Raw genomic sequence first — 23,043 nt, forward strand, 5'->3', positions numbered from 1 at the left:
AATGTTGTTGTTGGTGTGACATTTAGTCTATTGTCAAATATTGCCACCCAGTGTTACACACAAAACACTGCATTAAGCCAACATCCAGGATCAGAATCATTGAATAACTGTGTGTGTGTGTTTGTGTGTCAGGTTGTTTGTGCGTAAGTGCAGCGCGTGTCTGCAGGCGATCGGCCGCTCAGAGCTCATCATGCGAGTGTTGGGACAGGTGTATCACCTGGGCTGCTTCAGCTGCTGCGAGTGTGAGCGCCGCCTGCAGAGAGGAGATGAGTTTGTGCTGAAGGAGGGACAGCTGCTCTGCAGAGGAGACTACGAGAAGGAGAGAGAGATGCTGGCCGCCATCAGCCCGGCACCCACAGAGTCAGGTAAAACTCACTGAACGCACAGAAGAGCTGGAAGATGGACACTACTGATCAAAGAGAATCTTTAAAAGAAGTATTTATTTGATCAGAAATACTGTAAAAACTGTCAAAATGTCAGGTAAACCTCACTGACCACTCGAGAGACTTACGCATAGTCAGACAGACAGACTGATAGACAGACAGGCAGACAGACAGACAGAGAGACAGACAGAAAGATAGATAGATGGATAGATAGATAGATAGATAGATAGATAGATAGATAGATAGATAGATAGATAGATAGATAGATAGATAGATAGATAGATAGATAGATAGATAGATAGATAGATAGATAGATAGATAGATAGATAGATAGATAGATAGACATAAATAGGTAGACAGACAGACAGACAGATAGACACCTGAACAGACACACATACATAACAATAGATAGATAGATGATAGATAGATAGATAGATAGATAGATAGATAGATAGATAGATAGATAGATAGATAGATAGATAGATAGATAGATAGATAGATAGATAGATAGATAGATAGATAGATAGATAGATAGATAGATAGACATAAATAGGTAGACAGACAGACAGACAGATAGACACCTGAACAGACACACATACATAACAATAGATAGATAGATGATAGATAGATAGATAGATAGATAGATAGATAGATAGATAGATAGATAGATAGATAGATAGATAGATAGATAGATAGATAGATAGATAGATAGATAGATAGATAGATAGATAGATAGATAGATAGATAGATAGATGGACGGACGGACGGACGGACGGACGGACGGACGGACGGACAGACAGACAGACAGATAAGGCTCACTGACCATACAAAAGCTGAAAGATGGACACTACTGATCAGATATTAAATGTTTTGTTTTTTAAGTCTTAATACTCTCGTGCATTTAATCAAAATACAGTAAAACGTTGTAAAATATGTGCAATAATAATAGCTGTTTTAATATTACAGTTTTTCTCGGACGCTTTGGTGCATTTCTCACAACAAATATTTACATTTGCACAACAGTTAATGCAAACTGCAAAACAATTAGTACAAACTGCAAAACCTAGCTGATAACCTGCAAAAGCACGTCACTTGCTCAAAATAGATAGTTCATTCCTCAAAACCAAGTATTTATGTCAATCAAAGTGTCAGTGTCATCAAAATGAAAAGTCCTGACACCATTGTTTATGAACAAGAAAGTGGCGTTGTCATGTTTTCATTATGACAGTTTACTCTGGACATTTTTTCAATAAAAAAAAGTCAGATTTTAGTGACACTTGCTGAAAATACTCAAGACAGCACTGTATACTATTTGCACAGCCATTTGAACACTACAGTAAAGTTAGACATCACTGCATTAGTGAGGTATCTGAGTACAAGACACTGAATATGTATGTTTTACATTTTTACTGCATTTGCTCTTTACAATTCTAATTTATTCACAGCATTGTGCAAAAGAATAAACATTCTCTTATTTACAACAAACATAAACTTTCTTTGTGTAGAGCTGTGCACAGCTGCACACAATATTGCAGTACATATTGGAACTGAGCCTACAACATACACAGGTCTGTAAATCAGTCATCAAATTGTTCAATTTTTAAGACATTTTCAGGAAAATAAAAATTTATAATTTTTTTATAAAATTTGCTTGACAGATTTGGACAATTAGTTCAAGATTTGTGTATGTAATGACTCAATTAATGAAATGAGGACTATTAGTTTTAAATGGACTGACTATTCAGCATTCACAAGTTTAGTTAATTTTGACTGACATGACATAAGCAAATGATAATGTTCTAAACAGCAGAGAGTTGCATGAAAGCAATTGATGCATGTCCAAAAGCATTTGCAATGTGTTGGAAGGAATGAGAAACTGCTACTATGATGTGCACAAATGACTAATTGTTTTGAGAAATGCATTAACTGTTGTGCAAATGTAAATAGTGTTGTGAGAAATGCACCAAAGCGACTGAGAAAAACTGTAAATGCAGTTTAATTCCTGTGATTTAGAGTAGATTTTTGGCATTATTACTCTAGTGTCTTTAGATCTTTCAGAAATCAGTGTAATATGATGATTTGCTTTTCTGTCAAAATAAATTATTACTGGTTCTCAATCCATAATATTGATGCTCGTAATTATGAATGCTGAAAACATTTTCCAGATTCACATTTTCATGGAAACTTTTTTTGATTCTTTGATGACAACATTTATTTAACACAAAATCTTTTTACACTGTTAATGATATTTGTAAATGGCACCGTATTTAACTGTAATATAAACTGTATTTTACTGTAGGTCAGTTTAATAAATAATAAAGTAAATGTAAACACAGTATTTTTGCTGTAATTGATTTAGAGTAAGTTACTGTAGATTCTACAGGAAAAAAGTTGACAGTGTATATAGACCCTTTTCACATATCCAGGTTTCTCAGTAGCAGAAGGTGTTAAAGTTGGGCAACAAAAATGTTTTTACAATCCTATTTGCTGAAATAATAGTAATAATAAAAAAAAACTCCATGATGATGTTATCAAGATGTTCAGCAAAAAGGAGAAAAAAAAGTGTGAGACTAATGACGGCAGCTAGAGGAGAGAATAGCATCAAATTTACTCTCAGCCCCAAAGATGCACAGCTGCATTAGAAATACCTTGCATAAGCAGTTATTAATTATTTTATAATGATATAATACATACATAAATACATATACATGTTCATATGTTTTTTTTTATCAAAATATTAAAATCTTTCAAAGATTTAAGATTATGATGACTGTTAAATGCGTAACAGGCTTTTAAAAGTGTCCATTCTAAATGTCTTTCGTGAATAAAAGTAAATACATTTGTAATGAGACTTTTTCAATGATGTTGTTTAAATCTAAAGCAGCTCAGTAGTTTTCAGCAATTAACAATATTAAATTACTAATTAGCTTATTATTAATAGATATTTCTTGAGCAGCAGATCATTGTAATATAATGATTTCTGAAGGATCATGTGATGCAACAGACTGGAGAGATATCATGAGGAAAAGTCAATTTTAAATTACAGGAACTAATTACATTTTCAATGTATATTCAATAAGAAAACAGACAAAAGCGCAGGGCGCAATTGCATTAAGGGTTTGTCAGAATCCACTTTTACTATTTTAGGGAAAGGAAAATCCACTGTGCGCCGTGGCGCATGGTCTAACAGGGTTGAGCTTATTTTAGAATAAACCAGGGGTCGGCAACCCAAAATGTTGAAAGAGCCATATTGGACCAAAAAAAAACAAAAACAAATATGTCTGGAGCCGCAAAAAATTAAAAGCCTTATATAAGCCTTATAATGATGGCAACACATGCTGTATGTATTTATATTAGCTATATTAGCCTACTATAAAAATGACTTCGCTGGCTACAAATACATACTGAGCCTTCATGATTAAATGTTCATTTCCCTGCAGTGCATCCTGTAGAGAATGACGCGCCACGTGACTACTCTGTTGTACAATGCCGTCTCAAGTTTAACTTAATTACAGTATATTAATGAATTATGTTTAATGTTCAAGTTTAACTTCATTACAATATTAATGCATTATGATTAATTATCAAGTTTAACTTCATTACAATATTAATGCATTATGCTTAATTAACAAGTTTAACTTCATTACAATATTAATGAATTGTTTAATGATCAAGTTTAACTTCATTACAATATTAATGCATTATGTTTAATATTCAAGTTTAACTTCATTACAATATTAATGCATTATGTTTAATGATCAAGTTTAACTTCATTACAATATTAATGCATTATGCTTAATGTTCAAGTTTAACTTCATTACAATATTAATGCATTATGCTTAATTATCAAGTTTAACTTCATTACAATATTAATGAATTGTTTAATGATCAAGTTTAACTTCATTACAATATTAATGCATTATGTTTAATATTCAAGTTTAACTTCATTACAATATTAATGCATTATGTTTAATTATCAAGTTTAACTTCATTACAATATTAATGCATTATGCTTAATTATCAAGTTTAACTTCATTACAATATTAATGAATTATGTTTAATTATCCAGTTTATCTTCATTACAATATTAATGAATTATATTTAATTATCAAGTTTAACTTCATTACAATATTAATGCATTATGCTTAATTATTAAGTTTAACTTCATTACAAAATTTATGAATTATGTTTAATTATCAAGTATAACTTCATTACAATATTAATGCATTATGTTTAATTATCAAGTTTAACTTCATTACAATATTAATGCATTATGTTTTGCTTTGATGAAATTAAAGAAATGCAATAAAGAAATCAGATTTTTCTATGTTTTTTTTTTAATTTTGAGGATTCCAAAAAACAACATCAAAATTAACGTGCACAACGTGCCCCTTATCTGGGCAACAAACAGTGCAATAAAACGCAGTCTGCCATTTCCATTTAAAGATCAGCTCGAGTCATTCTTGGGAATGTGCTCAACCAACACAATCTCACGGCAATTCGTAACTTTTTCATTTAGTGGCTAATTCGTATGAATTCGTACGATCTAATTCGTACAATTTAGTACGATTTGCTTTTCCCCCAATGACGGTTGGGGTTAGGGGTTTGCATATCAACGATCGCACCTTGTAAATAATTACCGTTGAGTGAGGGATCGGGATGGGCTTCTTAGAATTCTCTCAGGGAGGGAAAATGAGAAAGCGTGCCCCGCTGTACATCTTTGGCAAAGACAGCTTGCGCTCCATGGCGCACCAAACAGCCGCCGGTTTGTTTACAACAGCTACCTGCCTGGCATCCCGCCCTGCTGATAGAAACGTGTGTCGCAGGCTATGATGCAAATCTTTGTTGACAGAAATGTTGAAATTAAATATTCTACACACTTTTACAGCATTGGAAAACGTTAAGATTGTTTGTCCTCCTATAGAAACCATATTAAAACAAAAAATATATTTTCCTCCCTCATCGTTTTCCATTTTCAAACATTTTTTGAAAAAGTTCCAGGGAGCCACTAGGGCAGCGCTAAAGAGCCGCATGCGGCTCTAGAGCCGCGGGTTGCCGACCCCTGGAATAAACCAATCAGAGTCTAATCTCCCATTCCCTTTAAGAGACAGTTGTGTCGCGCTATGGCACATTTGCTATTTACATGACGGTCATAGTAACTAAAGATTTTTTTTCAAAACTATTTCTAAATTCAGTTATAATTTCCAGCAGACGAAAAAATGAACAATAATAATGAAGTGTGGTCAAAAACCAAATTATATCCAAATACACATGCTATGTCTCATTTGGTCTGAAACCTGACAGGTGGGCAAATCTAAGCTTGTTTTAATTAAACAAAAATAAATATGCATAAAATAAATACCACTGCTACTACCAATAGCATCATAGAAAAGCAAATGGTTATGAATAAACTGAAAAAGCCTCTCGAGATGAAGAAGACATGACTTATTATATCCTATATATCCTTAATATTTTTATAATTTTTTATTTGTAAAGATATTTGTGTATTGCTGTACATCCTGTGTGTATTAAGCAATGTGTAAGCGAGGCACACAACTTACGCGCTCTGTGCTGGACTTTAGACCGGCTTTGTTCTGGTCTATAGAACAGTGTAATATAGTTTCTCAACATAGCAAGGCGCCTCAACACGCCTCCTTTTTTAGACTGGAACATCTATGTGCGCACATATGAGCGCAAATGCATTTGCTTTTTAAACAGCGTTGCGCAAAACGTCTAAACGACTCTTGCACCAAGCTGAAACTAGCAAACAACAATTGTATCGTGCTTTTCGCCGGGTGTATGGTAGGGCCCTAAATGTTCACCTAAAGAATAGCAATGTGCGCTATAAAAATTAAGATTGTACATTTAGATTTTACACAGACTTTACAAACATTTAAAAATTTTAGTTTCCACTCTTCTTCTCAAAGCTTTAAAGGGCACATCGTTTACCCCTTTTTTATAATTTAATATTAATATTATGGTTCTTCTGAGTGTGCCAGTTTAAGTTCAGTTAAACACACAATTCAGATGTTTTTATTATAATGTGTAAAAAGTGTCATGTTGGGGGCGTTTACACAGGTCGCTGTTTTAAAATTAGCTGAAAATTAGTTTCGCCTTCCCGCCCAATGTAACAAGGGGGTGGAGCCAAGAGCTCCCCCGCTCTGTGTTTGCAACAGACAGGCAGACAGAGAGAAGCTAAGCTACATGAGAGGATCAGCATTCAGCCGTACATATGCGACTCGGACACAGACCAAGAAGAGAGTACAAAATCATTTGTGTGTTTGCATAGTTTTACAGCCAACAATGTGCTAGTTTCAAGTGCAGAGCTTGTACACCGAGACTTATAACCATGCACACTGAATTAACTTTGACTGAGGCACCGGATTTGCCGCTCGTAGTATGACATGGCTCGACATGGCACACCAGACACTTTCTGTGGTGCGCCAGAAACATGAAGTGTCCTGAATCGTCGTGTCTTGAAGACTTGAATCATCAAGTCTTAAAGCGCTGTCATGTGCACCCTGATAGAAACCTATGTTTAGAATTCTAAAATGCATGGCCCTGCGCCACGCAAAGCGACGTTTCTGGTGTGCGACCTGCAGGCAAGTTTGTTATTTTATTTCCAATGGAGAGGTGCGCACATGAGGCACTTGCACTTTTCCTGCTGCACCTAGTTAAGATCACAGGGAGCTTCTGTGATCGCGAAAAATGCAAACGGCTGTTTAACCGGCAATTTTAAGGTAGACGCAATGAAAAGTACTTGTTTACAAACCTTCCAAAAGGTACAACCAATAATTCCTATTAGAGCGATAATGTGGAGAATATTGATCTTGTGTTGAGCCCAGTGAGCCTTACATCTAAAAACAGAACAAGGGTGTTCCTTTAGTGATATCGCTTAGACTCGCATGACAAACGACAAACTAAGGATATGGTGACGCGCCTGTCAATCAATATTGGTGGGCAGGGGGGATCGCACTCCTACGTCATGTTGCAGTCCCTCTGAATTCAATTGGTACACCGTTTTTATGTTGTTAAATTGAAAAAAAAGGACTGGGTGTGTTTAAATCACCCTAATATGACAGTCTATACACTATACCTACACACATCTGTCCAAACAGCTTGAAAAAAATCGATTTTTCACCATAAGTCCCCTTTAATCTATTTTTTTTTCCCTGTGCAGTAAAGAGTGAGGATGAGGAGGGTGGTGGTGTCTCTGTCGGAGGAAAGGCTGGGGATGATGGAAAGGAGCACAAGAGATCCAAGAGGCCCCGGACCATCCTGACCACACAACAGCGGCGCGCCTTCAAGGCTTCCTTCGAAGTGTCTTCCAAACCCTGCCGAAAGGTCAGTGATGGTCAGAGGGCATCTGTGCTGGTTTTATTTGTGAGATTGGGACTTATCTGATGTATATACGCTGTGTCTGCAGGTCAGAGAAACTCTGGCAGCTGAGACTGGACTGACGGTCAGGGTCGTGCAGGTGTGGTTCCAGAATCAGAGGGCAAAGGTGAGCTGGCATCATGATTTATGTCTAAGATTTAGATTGTGGTTTGGCAGATCATTCTTATGCAGTGACCCATTCTTATGAGTGAGGGAGGGAGGGAGGGAGGGAGGGAGTGAGTGAGTGAGTGAGTGAGTGAGTGAGTGAGTGAGTGAGTGAGTGAGTGAGTGAGTGAGTGAGTGAGGGAGGGAGGGAGGGAGGGAGTGAATGAGGGAGGGAGGGAGTGAATGAGGGAGGGAGGGAGGGAGTGAGTGAGGGAGGGAGGGAGTGAGTGAGTGAGTGAGTGAGTGAGTGAGTGACTAAAAATCAAATAACCTTTTGTTAAATGTACATTGTTAACAAGAACCTTGTATAAAACAGACAGAAGGATAGATAGACTGACAAATGGACAGACTGATAGATAGGCAGACACGAGGACAGATAGACAGATAGCTAAACAGACAAACAGAAGGAAAGACAGACAGAGACAGACTGATGGACGGACAGACAGAAAGAAAAACAGATAGACATAGAAAGGTAGACATATTAACAGACAGACAGAAGGATAGACAGACAGACAGACAGGCAGATTGATAGACAGACAGAAAGGTAGACAGACATGTTAATGGACAGACAGACTGACAGATTGATAGACAGACAGACAGACAAACAGACAGATAGACAGATTGATGGACAGACAGAAAGGTAGACAGACATCTTAATTGACAGACAGAAAGACAGATTGATAGACAAACAGACAGACAGACAGACAGACAGAAGGATAGACTGACAGACAAATGGATAGACAGATGGACAGGCAAAACAATGTATAGACACACAGACAGAAAGATAGAAAGACAAACAAAAACATAGACAAGAACACAGTCCCTTTTTAATATCTCCACAATCAATACTAGACAGGCCCCTTACTTCTGATTGGCTGCAAGTATGTTCTGGGTAGCGATCTGACACTCTGCTCAATACTGTTCTTCAAACATCACTTAAGACATACTAGTCACACTATGCTATCCTAACCATGCACAGGCCCGTTTCCCGGATCGTTGAGAAGTGTGAGTGCAAGCGTGCTTTGGCCCGGTTCAAGGCAACTGTACATAGTGCGAGTATGCCCTCAGTGTACTCTTAATTAGCATTTAACAGCACTGCACCTTCTGACCTCAAGCGATTGAATTGTTGTCAGTGTGAAGTTGAACAGACCTAGGCTAATTGGTACATGAGTATTAGATGTGAGTGCTGATCCAGGAGCAGCTGATGGCATTAGTCTGTTGTTCAGATGAAGAAGATCGCCCGCAGACAGCAGCAGCAACAGCAGCAGCAAGAACAGGAGCAGATGGGGGGCTCCAGACGGGGCCCGAGCAGAGGGGGGCGCCAGAGTAACGACGACAGCGAGGGTAAGACACACACAACTAAGGACAACTGTGTGAAAAGTGCGCATGAACCAAAAGCTGTGTGGTTGTTTTTCATGTTGTGACATAGTTCAACTAAACATCATGAGAAAACAGTGGGCGTGGCTTGTTTTTTTACTGCAAGCTGATTGGATATAGTGAAGTTGGCATTTCATTCAGAAAGAAGGGTTTTTGGAGAGTTATTACAACCTCTCAGACCATTTCTGACTAAACTGACAGTTGGAGGGGCCAAAGACAATAGAATACACAAGACGTATTGTATAGGTTTAAATGGGGGAAAGAAGTAGCAAATTATGCCCCACCATCTAGTACAGGAGACAATTATCGATTGCTATAGACTGATGGTTTTCCGGTGGAGAGACTTGGACCAGAAATTAGTTTCTGTAGGTTTTGTGTGATTTGAACGTTTAGAAATGTAATTTAAGAGACAGCTGTTGTTTAATTTTATTGGTGATTCCTAATGTAAAGCAATTTTGGAGAATTTGATGTTTCCCCATTCAAGCAGAAACACTCGGAGAAACACTCGGAGGTGTTTCAAAGATGCCTGCCAAGTGAAATGACTCAAGTAGGTATCGCTGCAGCCTGGAACCTCCGAGTGGGAGGCATTACACCGCAAATAAGTTGGGTGACTTTCAGTAGGTTGGGTTTAGGTGGTGTAGGTGGAGCAGATATTAATAAAGCACATCACGATACTGTGAAGTTGGGTTTGGGGTTGGGGTAGGAGTAGAAATTCATAAATCACAATATTGGATTCCATGTCATGTACAAGACATTAAATAAATAAAAACTCCAGGTTTGTACAGCCCACTTGAAGCTTGAAGGTTCACCCACTTGGAGCTCAATTTCCGCAAACCTGAAGCTGCTTCCAACCTCCATTTATACCAGGGATGTCAAACTCAATTGCTGGATGGCCACAGCCGTGCACAGTTTTGTTCCAACCCTGCTCCAACACTTACCTGTAGGTTTCAAACAAGCCTTAAGGATGCAATTAGTTTAATTAGGGTTGGAACTAAACTGTGCAGGGCTGCGGTCCTCCAGGAATTGAGTTTGACATGCCTGGTTTATACCCTTCTCTAATGATTTGCCTTAAAGTAGGCATGTCCAAACTTGGTCCTGGAGGGCCGGTGTACTGCAAAGTTTAGTTCCAACCCCAATCAGACTCACCTGGGGTCCGTTTTTCGTACCTCGCTTAAATTATCTAAGATGATTTGGCAGATCATGGATCTTTTAATCTTGATAACTGATCTCTGGCTAATTTGGTCCTTCAAACAAGTTCGTGAATTAGATTATAATGTCTGGATAAACTGATCTGAGATCGCTGCTTGTGTTGGAAGGACAGATCTGTCGATCCTCGAAATTATATTTAGCAATGCAATGATTGGCTGACGGCACAGCAGCGTAATGACATCATCTGACTAATATTCAACAATCCATGTAAGCAAAATTACATAAAATTTGCAGTAAACAGTTTGTTAAATATGATATGCTATAACTTTACACAGTTGTTGTGAGCTGCAGGCTTTACACTTTTATGTGTCAAGAGTATTTATCATGTATTTTAATGCATAACACTGTATTTAGATTTTCTTTATTATAGTAGCCTAGGCCTACTCAAGTTTTTTTAATCGGCATAAGGAATAACTAGAAATTAATTTTGCATCAAAAAGCATTTTGATATCGGTAAAGGTGTCTGCAACTTTTGGGAAACATCAAATCACTGGTATATTAGCGGTCAAAACACGTGCATGACTGCATAAATTATTATCCTTTTTTAATATTGTGCATGTATTGCGCGCTTGTATCTAAAAAGTTCATTTATTCATTCATTTTCTTGTCGGCTTAGTCCCTTTATTAATCTGGGGTTGCCACAGCGGAATGAACCGCCAACTTATCCAGCACATTTTTACGCAGCGGATGCCCTTCCAGCCGCAATCCATCTCTGGGAAATATCTAAAAAGTTCATATCAATAAATTTTGTCTTTGAACTACAAGGTGGCAGTCTTTTACTTTTATTTCTAAATGCAGATTCCATAAGTTTTATCAATATATATTTTTTAACTATATATATATATATATATATATATATATATATATATATATATATATATATATATATATATATATATATATATATATATATATATATATAGTTAAAAATAGATATATTCTATTTTCCTAAGTGTATATAACCACTGTAAGAAAATATCAGCATTTGGTACAATACTTTCAGTATTATCTTTGCTTGAACTGACCTAATCCTGTTTTTATGAAATGAACCTGCTCCCAAGTAGGTTTAAGCTACCAGAACTGTTGCTATGACAACAAGTCTCAATTGAGTTTTGAATAACGAAACAATCGTGGATCGTGTCAAATTGTCAATATCCATATCCAGCTAATTGAGTAATCCACGTACGAAGAACGGACCCCTGGGCTAGCTAATCAAGCTAGGCTTTCTAGAAACATCTTTGCAGGTGTGTTGAGGCAAGTTGGAGCTAAAATCTGCAGGATATCGGCCCTCCAGGACCGAGTTTGGACACCCCTGCCTTAAAGGAAATTTAACCAAGCACAATACCTTAGACAGACGTAATCTAAATATTGAACTGAAAACAAACAGGAAGTGTGTTTACAGATTTTCATTTTCGATTACAAGGGCAAATGTTTTGTTTTTTTTTTCTTAATGACATGCACAAATGAATTATTCCCCTCAATACTTGCAATGTTAGCAAACAAAATCAATATGTTAGATTTGATTTCATGTGTACTTTAAGAAATATGTAAACCCCACTCTGTCTCTCCACAGATGGCTCCAGCACTCACGGACTGGACGGTCTGCTCTCATATTCCTCTCTGCCTCGACAACAACTGCTGGCTATAGATCCAAACATATATGGCAGCGAGCAGTTTAGACACGGCCTCACGCCTCCACAGCTGGGCCCTGACCAGATGCACTCCTATGGTAAGAGTTTCTCACTGTATCAACATCAGCACTGGTTATCATGTCTTATTAAATAGTTAATCGCAGAATGACTTTAGTATTTTATTAATTACTCACCCTCATGTCATTACAATCTCCTGAACTTAAATGAATATATTTTAGATGAAATCTTAAAGCTCTCTGATCCTCCATAGACGGCAAAGATCCTGAGACGCTTAAAGTCCAGAAAAAGAACCAAAAATCCTCCCCAAATCAGTCCATATGCATTCAGTGGTTCAAACAGAATAGTAACATGCACAATACTTTTGTGTGCACATAAAACTAAAATAGCGACTATTTGAGAGGGGTCTGGATGCAGACCTGTTGCAGTGCAATCTGAGCTGCATCCAATGCTACTTAATGCGCTCCCCTAACTCCACCCCTAACCCTGCCCGTCATAGTGATGTCACTCACTCCATTGAGTGCATTGTGTCTGATATTGCATCGCTTGCATCATAAAGGTTTCATCCAGGTACTATTGGACTATTTTAAACTTTTTTCTTCTCCTCGTTCATGAGAAGGCCGTATATATATATACAGTTGAAGTCAGAATTATTAGCCCCCCTGAATTATTAGCGCCCGTTTATTTTTTTCACAAATTTCTGTTTAATGGAGGGAAAATTGTTTCAGCACATTTCTAAGCATAATAGTTTTAAATTACTATTTCTAATAACTGATTTATTTTATCTTTGACATAATAAAAATAAATAATATTTTACTTGATATTTTTCAAGACACTTCTATACAGCTTAAAGTCACATTTAAAGGCTTAACTAGGTTAATACGGTGAACTTGGCAGGTTAGGGTAATTAGGCAAGTTATTGTATAATGATGATTTGTTCTGTAGATTATCGAAAAAAATAGCTTAAAGGGGCTAATAATTTTGTCCCAAAAATGTTTTTTAAAAAATTAATAACTGCTTTTATTCTAGCTGAAATAAAACAAATAAGACTTTCTCCAGAAGAAAAAATATTATCAGACATACTCTGAAAATTTCCTTGCTCTCTTAAAAATCATTTAGGAAATATTTAAAAAAAATATAAAAATAAAATCAAAAGGGGGCTAATAATTTTGACTTCAACTGTATGTATATATATATATATATATATTCTATAAAATTGTCATAAACAATATTCATACAAAATATTTCTTGTGATCTTAGCATATCACTCTAGTTTTATCTTTACGTTGCTTTCCAGTGACTTTTTGAATTGTTTTCAGTTATTTATTTATAATAATAATTGTATAATAATGGTAATATTAATAATACATTTATTTTAATAAATATAAATATTTGTAATAATCCCAATTCTGGTTTTGTTTATATTTAACCAAAGTTGGGTTAAAACAACAACAACATTTTTTTTTTATAATGGACATGTTTAATCGTTCTTTTTCTATAACTAGTTGGTTTTTATTTTTGGGGTTCCGATATTTTAGACCCATTTCTCCTCACCTTCCCGTTTGGTTGGAAAACTCCTGTGATTTCCCCCTACCCCCGGTCCTCAGCTTTTTGGTATAGTCTGTAACACCCCAGGGTCTCCAACTTTGGTATATCATATCTGATTGCAGCGGTCTCCCAAAACCAGTTACTAACCAGTTACTAACACCACAGTACAGTTACTAACCCAGTTCTCATCCGTGTTATTTAGACAAACACACACAGCCATCCCAACCTAGTGGTCTCAGGGAATTTCGGAGACAAATGTTGGCTGGCAGGTATGCACAATAAACTGAGGAAAAGAAACAGTTGAATAAATTAGTCGTTTTTTCTTATGTGCACACATAAGAATTATTGTAGCTTGAAAATTTTTGATTGAACCACTGAATGGTCAGTTTTGAGGAATTGTGTTGGTATTTTTCTAGACTTTGAACAAGTCTGAAACATTGCTGTCTATGGAGGATGAGAGAGCTCTCCGATTTCATCTAAAATATCTTAATTTGTGTTTTGAAGATGATTGAATGTCACAACATGAGGGTGAGTAATTAACACTTGTGTATCATTCAAATGTACTTCCCTTTCATTATGTTGGTGGCCGTTTTTGACCCCACCGACTTGCATTACAATGACATTTTTTGATTGCAATGACTTGATGCCAAATAATTTTGCATTCTTGACTGTTGTTGGTTTTCCCTGTTAGGAAGAGGTACAGTACAATTTGTAATTTATACTGTTGGTCATCAGTGCGCACCATTAAACCTTTAGATAGGCCCGTGCAAAAACATCTATGGCTTTTAAATAGCGTTCTATGGAAAAAAACAGCAGATTAAAGTGTGTGCGTGCAAAAATACACTTTTGTTTACTGTGTTTTTCTGAGAGCTGAGGTGACATATCAAGTTAATTTTCCAGAGATCTATCTTACACCTATCACACACACTATACTCCATAAAAAGCCAGAAACTAAGGTTTTTGCACTGCAACTGATGATCAACGGTAAAAAAATGCACATTTTATCTCTCCCCAAAAGGTAAAACCACCAACAATCAAGAATGCAGGATTATATGGTGTCATAGCTTTGCAATCAAAAAATGTCATTATAATGAAAACAGCCGCTAACATAATGTTAGGGTAGTAAATTTGCAAATGTCAAAGCATTTTCCCAAAATATGCGTCAAAATAAAATTTGCCATTAATATTCATTCCATTTGCTGAAACACAGAGAAAGTTGTGGCTAAATTAAGACTCAAAATCACCCCAAAGTGGATGAAAACGGGTTAATAAAACAATCTTCATTTTTTGTGTGAACTAACCCTTAAAATGAATTAGTATTGAAACAATTTGTATTTGCCTCATTACAGACTCAGAGACGGTTTTCCATGACCTAGACAGTGATGGAAGCCTCAGTCATCTTGGCGACTGTCTCTTGTCGACTGCGGATGGCAGCGTTCTGGCAGGCCGCATAGGAAACCCCATCGATCGCCTCTACTCCATGCAGAACTCCTACTTTACTTCATGACCCTGGTTCAGCCTAGTTAAAGCGCTCCAACAGCACTGCAGGGAGCAGCAGATACAGTGAGGTGTCGTTCAACATCATAACCTACTTCAATTACTAAATTCACATCTTAGTGGTGCCAATCAAGCTTTAAACAGCCAAACCAGGACAGGATCAGACCCTGTGAAATGCAGAATGTTATGGACAGAATGGGAATTCACTGGAATAACATGCTTACCAAATGCACTCTTTTATCATAGACACATCAACAGGCAGCTGCACAAATGCACAGTGTTGGGGAAAGTTTCTTTAGAAAGTAATCCATTACAATAGTTACTCTCTAAAAAGGGAAGTAGTTGCATTACTTTTTAGGGTAAGTAATGTATTGTTACTTTTGAGTTACTTTTGCTTTATCTTTTCTGACCTGGTTGAGGCTTGATCTTTTTCAGATCTTGCTGGGTTTTCTTTCTTCTTTTTTAAACTGAAGAGTCCTGCAATGAACAACACACTGTATAACCTTCATTTACCTAAAAAAAAACCAAACATAAATTAATGTGGGATAATGTTATCTTCGAAGAACTTGACCCCAGAGCTATAAATGCCGTATATGCAGATTAATGACCCTTTAAATCAATGCGTTTGCTACTTTTTGTACTTATTAAAAAGTAAAACCACTGTCCATTCAGATTATACTCTTTTTCTTTTCCTCCATTTAGAGGAATAATGAGAATTTTTCATCGCAGAAATGTAAGGCTCTGCCATCTTCATTTTCAATGTGACTACGGCCATTTTAAGTCAGCAATTATTTTTTTTAAATGTGAATTAACTAAACTGAAAAATAACCCACTTTACGGTTTTTAAAAAGTAACTCAATCATTATTACTTCGTTTTTAAAAGCAATACATTACTTTACACGTTACTTAGAAAAGTAATGTTATTACGTAACTTATAGTATTTGTAATGCGTTACCCACAACACCGCTAATGCATATTCACGAAAAAAAGTGTGTTTATCTAAAAACATTCTCCGTCCAAACTAGCATTTTCCAAAAGTTGCTTTACCACTCTGAAATCACTTAAATATGTGTGAAATAATGTCCGCCCATGTACTGTGCTTTAGTAAAACGTAAGATGCTTTGACTTGCATCTTCCGTTCATTTAGATGCATGTATGATGAGGTCGAGTTGGTGTGAGTGACATGAGAGTATAAAATTGCACAAATTTGTGAAAACATGCTGATGACGCCCCAACAGTAAAGATTCTCAAATTCTCATCTCAAAAAGATCTCTCAAAGTTCAGACATACAGAGAAACTGAAAGCTATCATGTTTACAGATAAGTGACTGCATCACATGAACCATGTCATTGTTTTTGAAAAGCTCAATTTTACAGCCTACGTTTTTATATTCATTCATTGGAGAATGTTTTGTAAAAGAGGCGTTTATATTAACAAAAACACCTTCTAAGTGTGGAATAAATGCTAAACTTTCAGATTTTTACATGACAATTTATTAGTATGGACAAGGCCCAAGTCATAGTTTCCCAAACTTGTTCCTAGAGGCACATTAACATGACAAATTCTGCAGCTGTTCCTAATCAAACTCACCTGAACCAACTCTTCTGCTCATTAGGAAAGACTTCAAAGTACATCAAACATTGCACACATAGTCTGAAAAACTAGACTATACAAATTGATAGTATTTGATTTAACAGTAGTAGTTGAAAAGAACCAGCATGACCTGCTACTGAGATTCTGTAGTCTGCATTCAATGTAGTCTACTATCTCATGAGGCCACATAAGATTTATGAATGGCATTGAAAAGACGCAACTGACACTGGTAAGTCATGCGATAATTAAAACATGGTGGATTCAGTACATCTGAGGGTACGTCTCAATCAAAGCTTTCTTGCAAAGTAGTCGTGCACGGACCAGGGTGTCAGCCATTTTAAGGGCTGTCTCAATCACCAAATATTTCCAAAGAATTAAAACTTTAATTCCCTGAAAAATGTAACCATGGATATCAGGGAACATAGATAGTCACTAAGGCTGCATTTCAATTAATTTTTAGATACGCACTTGTGAATTTCTCTTAACACTTCCCATCTTAAAGTGCGTTCTACTTCATCAAGTGAATGAGGAAAGCTTACATAATCACGCCCTTGATTTTGACCGGTGGAGGGAGTTGGATTCATTTGTCCATCCCAGAACTTATTTGTCCCAGAATGCAATGCGATTGCGACTGCTTAAGGGTTTAGGGCAGCAGTTCTCAATCTCGGCCCTGGAGGGCCGATGTCTTGCAGATTTGAGCTTCAACTCCAATCAGACACACCTGGTCTAGCTAATCAAGCTCTTAAGCTGCGGTCACACTGGACTTGTCTCTCCATAGACTTCCATTCATACGCACGCAAATGCGTCAGACCGGAAACGCAGGGTCATGCCTCAAGTTTCGCAGGTTGCTGTGGTGCAAAGTTGAAGCTTGGTGAACTCTGACCTGCGAAATCGCATCACTTGACTGCGTGAGACCAATCGAGGATCAAAACATGCCTTCTCTGGACAGGAATTTAAAACATGGAGCAAATCGCTTGCTTTTTTAATGTCTAATCATCTTGTTTTATCCAGCCTCTTTTCGCAGAATTTCACACACACAAACTCTATCGTGACCGCAGCTTTATGCTGTGGTCAGTACAGCGCTACGAAAATAGGCGGGATTAAACAAGATGATTAGACATTTAAAAAAGCAAGCGATTGGTCCATGTTTTAAAATTCTGTTCCCGAGGTCATGTTTGATCCTCAATTGGTCTCACGCAGTCAAGTGATGCAATTTCGCAGGTCAGCTTGGCACACAAGCTTGCGTTTCAGGTCTGACGCATTCGTGTGCATATGAATGGAAGTCTATGGGAACAAAAGTCCAGTGTGACTGCAGCTTTACTAGACTTTCTAGAAACATCTTTAGAGGTGTGTTGAGGCAAGTGGGAGCTAAAATCTGCAGGACACCGGCACTCCAGGAGCAAGTTTGAAAACCCCTGGTTTAGTGGGTTCAATTTAAACCCTCAAGGTGTTCCTCCAGTATTGGACACGTGTGTAATATAATCAGTGATGTGCATTCGAAGATACAAGTAGGAGGGAAGTTAGCAAGTGAAGGGTATAAAAAATTGGACTGGAACACAGCCTATGTTTCCTAAATGGAAGTTCTTAAGTTTGAAACATGAATCACATAAATCAAATCAGCAAACACAATGAGAGTTTATTTTTTTAAACATAAACATCGTTAACACGAGTACAGAACAATTAAGCAAATATTTCTAATGAATTAATGCTTTAAGTCAGTTTACCTATAATGTACTTTTTTAAAAGTATGTATTAATTTATGAACCTAATATGTGTAAAATATCAGTTCTGCTTTTATTCATTACATTTATTCATTTCATTAGTACAAGATTTGATATTGTACAACGTTCTGTGGAGAAAATCAAGGCACCGTTCTCACCAGTGCCTGACATTATGTACAACACCTACAATACTGATTCACGACTTATGAAGATGATTGAGACGTACTCTGAATTTCATTAGTACACTACTCATATTCATATTACTGTATATAAGTGGTGGTTTTTTAACAGTTGTGAGGCAAGTTCACATTCAAATACACTACCTATACAGACAGTATGCGATTTCACATGCCACAGAAAAGTCTGTGAAATGTTCTGATGTTATTAGAGGAGGTGAAATGAAAATGTTCTGATTGTTATTAGAGGAGTCTGCTGCTCTACCATTGGACAAAGAATACTGACAAATTGGATCTTCATAACCAATCACATTACAGCTTTGACGTCCAGTTGTTGTGTGTTGACAGTCAGACAAAGAGTTTTATCTATTACACACATGTATTGGGTTAGATAAAAAGAGACACCCAAAATATGTACTCTTGGTGTGCCTCTATGAACAGGTTTATGAAACACTGGTGTAAGTATTACCTCACCCTTTACTCTATGAATTGAGCACGGTTGTGTCTGAAAATGCCTCTCATTCACTATTCCTTATTAATAACAAACAGAGTGCTGCAGGGATGAGCTGAATTTAAAAGCCAAAACCCTCAAACAACTTCCCATTTTAGCTCTTTCAGTTTCATCATCCAAATCAATTAGCTTTTTATTATTATGTCTTTGGATACATGACACAAGCTCAAAATATTTTCACATTTTTTTCTGCAATAACAGATCAGTAGCACACTCGATAGAGCTCTAAAACATTGACTAAAGAAAGTGTCATATACAAACATCCATTACAGCCTCTCTGTTTTGATGTTCATGTTCTTTCAGGAATTTGTTTGGAATTATTTTGGTGACGTTAAAGTCATGCAACCGGCATCTTTTGTCGTTATTATGATGTGATCGTGATACATTGTGGGACGTCTGAAAAATGTAATGGTGCATCTCAAGGGGTTCATCTTAATAAATAAATCCTAATAATTAGTTTTTACCAATAAGGGAGCCCAGTTGATGCAAACTTTCAGATTGGCCTACAAAAAAATATTAAGTTTAAACATATAAAGTCCACTGAATGTGTCAAGGAATAAGCCAATTGTTCTGTTTGGACACATGGCTGTCCACTAAAATAGTGCACTATAAAGGATACAGTAAGATATTTTGGACAAATCCACAGTAAAATTTCATATCACTCCTACAACTGTTATTACCATCCTTATGTTCTTCTAAGTTGAAGTAATGAGGTATTTAATTAACTCATTACCTTCAATACTGAATTCAAAACTCTTTTCAAGTGAGTAGAATTAACTTTCAGTGAATTTTGAGTTAACTACACTCATTTCATTTGATAAAGTTGACTGATGGGTTTTACAGTGTAATAATAACCACTGAGTGCATCTTCAAGAGTTTTCTTTAATGGAATAAGTTCACAGCATAGATTAGCTTTTTAACTCAAATGGTTTGTAGCAATCGGTTTCCTCAAACTGTTTGAGTTGCCTTAACTTACTGGGTTTTACAGTACTCGGTTTGATTTCTCTTCATTTATCAGGTTTTACAGTGCTCAAATTTCTTCATTTACTCTAATGGATTAAGTTCACATTACTCATTAGGATTAGGTTTTGAATGTAAATAATTTGTTGCAATCGGTTTTTTCAAATGGTTTCAGTCATCTTAACTCTGGGTTTTGCAGTGTAGTTTTTTGCTAATCTACAGTACAAGGAGCAGACTGATAAAGTAAATGTCTTGGTGTTCAACTGACACCTAGTGGCATGAACGCAGCATTTCAAACACAATATGTAATAAAATAAAGTATTTCAAAAAGCTAAAATAAATGTATGACAATTACATACAGCTATAAAAACAGGCTAATCTCATTATAATGCATAATTATACATTATTTGTTTGAAAAAGGATTGATTTTGTTCATGTCTAAAAAGAAAAATAATACCGGGTGCACCTTTATAATGTTAAATTTCTCTCATTAAAAAATTATTAGGTAGTTTTTCTTTATTTCTATTTTTTATTTCTTTAATATTTAGTGTTCGGTCACACTTTACAATTAGGTTCATTAGTTGATGTTAATTATTGCATTTACTAACATGAACAAACAACGAACAATACATTTACAACAATATTTATTCATGTTAGTTAATGTTAGTTAATGAAAATACAGTAGTTCATTGTTAGTTCATATTAACTCATGGTGCATTAACTAATGTTAACAAGCATGGACTTGGATGTTAATAATGCATTAGTAAATGTTCAATTATGATTAATAAATGCTGTACATGTGTTGTTCATGATTAGTTCATGTTAGTAAATGCATTTACTAATGAACCTTATTGTAAAGTGTTACCTAGTGTTCAGTGCTTTCCCAGTGTTTTCTTAATGCTGCCCTAAAGGAATAGTTCACCCAAAGTACAAAATGCTGTCATCATTTACTCATACTCAACGTTTACAAATCTTTCTCATATTTACTCTCTTCTCTTATGTCTTTTTTCAGGTTTCTTCAGAAAATCTTGTTTTCGTATTCAACAGATGACAGAAATTAAGTAGCTAGTAAACACCTGAGTGTGAATAAATAAAGGAAATTAAACATTTTGGGTGAGCTATACTTTAAATTGTGCATTAAAAATAAAATAGATCATAAATAATGAAATATCTTTAGGATAATGCAACACTGCATAAAATATCTCAGACAAAACGAGTGAGGGAGTTTTGACGGGGTTCGTAGAGCAGAGCAGACACACATACCACAGTGACTCAGTCGACACTATCAAAACACACATCGATTAAATCAAATAAAATACAGCGCTTGATTTGACCACAAGTATGGAGGTATATATAAATTTTTAACAAAATCACGAATGACATGATTTAATTTCGATCTCAGGTTTTGAAGTGTATAAAGTTTGGACACAGGGTAGATTTTCAGCATGAAGAAACAGGCAGAGTTTTAGATTGTTAGGCATCAGGTAAAATAGGAAAAACTGACTTTATGATGAGGAAAGAATCAGGGTTACTGCCGTCACAGGGTTTAGATATAATCACCGATACAGGGTCGATCATAAATACGACATCTATAACAAGAAAAATAGCACAAAGTGTTACAAAAAATACCCCTTAAATGTTACAAGACGTGTACTTTTGGCAAAGTGTGCTTTAATGTAATATACTACCTAAATGTGTTGGTCACATGACTGTTGTAGTGATTGCCACTATTGTCATACCTGTACTTCGCCTCTTTTTACTCATTCTGTTCTTCTTGTTGGCTATTTGAAATATCATGGGAATATTTATGTTGCAGCATGATGCACTGTATATGTGAAATGTAATATTTATATGGAGGAATGTACAGTAACACCACCTGCTTATGAAAAAAACAACAACTCAAATGTAGTTTCTAGCATTCATTTGTGAAACTGTTTGATTTTTTTGGAGTGGTGTAATAATTCTCCGGCTGTTGATGAGGAGATTAATCGGTATGTCTTTCTGTTTTCCTCGGTGACTGTGTTTTAGTGTGTTGTTCTCAATTTTTTCAATATAACTCGTCATTTCAAGCACTGATGCTCGGCTGTGTGGTTTATGGCTCATATGCGTGATTCTGGGAATAAGAGTTACTTTTTTATTCTGGTCATGATAAATGAAAGATCTGTTCAGGCCGGTGGTCAAAGGCTTAGAAGTTTGTGTCCTCCCACCCGTTTACCCAGCGGTCAAAGCAGTCCTAATCTAATGCCTCCCCTTCGCTCTTTTGTTCCTGGATGCGGGGAACCGGTGGGCATATGAGGGGGAGACATTACATGCCTGCATTCTTTAGTTTAATATTACACAGCGAGGCTGAGGTAAGGAGAAAAACATTCAAATAATGACTAACAGAGAACAAGAAAAACCCTTTGTACATGACATAAACCTGAAGTTTGACTTATTCATTCACATTAAATCAGCAGGTATGCTAAACAGATTTGTTTAGCTCTTAAAGCTAGTATTATTAGCCCATTTTGTGTCTGCATCGATTCACAAAATAAAATGGGCAAATGTTCGTAAAATGATCATTCTGTATAACGGATATTATTATGTACAAATAAAATGGCAACACTTTAGATTAAGCAACAATTCAAAGCAAAATAATTACTTAAGATTTACTTAAAATAATCCTCGTAAGAATTTGCACAAACAAATTTCAAGTAATTTTTACTATCTTTTTTAGGTTAACTTGTCAATATCATGTCAAATTTGCTTAATTTATTTCGGAGAGCTTAAACATTAAGTAAAAGGTATTGATTTTCTTACTTTTGAGTCTTATTTAAATGAACCAAGTATATCATTTTCTTGTTGGAACATTGCTTTTATCAATTTACATAAATCTTA

The 23,043-nt window shown here is 36.1% G+C and overlaps 1 protein-coding gene across 3 annotated transcripts in view; it reads left to right on the forward strand.

Annotated features, from left to right (window-relative positions):
• Window positions 1–22,238, forward strand: part of lmx1al (LIM homeobox transcription factor 1, alpha-like) — an 84,117-nt gene extending 61,879 nt beyond the window's left edge. The window contains exons 4-9 of one of the 3 annotated variants that reach the window (XM_009299784.4): window positions 133–365; window positions 7,564–7,727; window positions 7,810–7,887; window positions 9,152–9,269; window positions 12,085–12,240; window positions 15,058–22,238. In XM_009299784.4, the coding sequence (XP_009298059.1) occupies window positions 133–365; window positions 7,564–7,727; window positions 7,810–7,887; window positions 9,152–9,269; window positions 12,085–12,240; window positions 15,058–15,215 (907 nt within the window). In that variant the 3' untranslated portion in view covers window positions 15,216–22,238. Of the gene's footprint in view, window positions 1–132; window positions 366–7,563; window positions 7,728–7,809; window positions 8,061–8,125; window positions 8,566–8,645; window positions 8,706–9,151; window positions 9,270–12,084; window positions 12,241–15,057 lie in introns of those variants that run through there. The other 2 variants (XM_073945062.1, XR_012401233.1) reach the window with 2 other exon arrangements.
• Window positions 22,239–23,043: the final 805 nt, after the last annotated feature.

The sequence above is a fragment of the Danio rerio genome, chromosome 3, assembly GCF_049306965.1.
Source record: "Danio rerio strain Tuebingen ecotype United States chromosome 3, GRCz12tu, whole genome shotgun sequence".
Taxonomy (NCBI): Eukaryota; Metazoa; Chordata; class Actinopteri; order Cypriniformes; family Danionidae; genus Danio; species Danio rerio.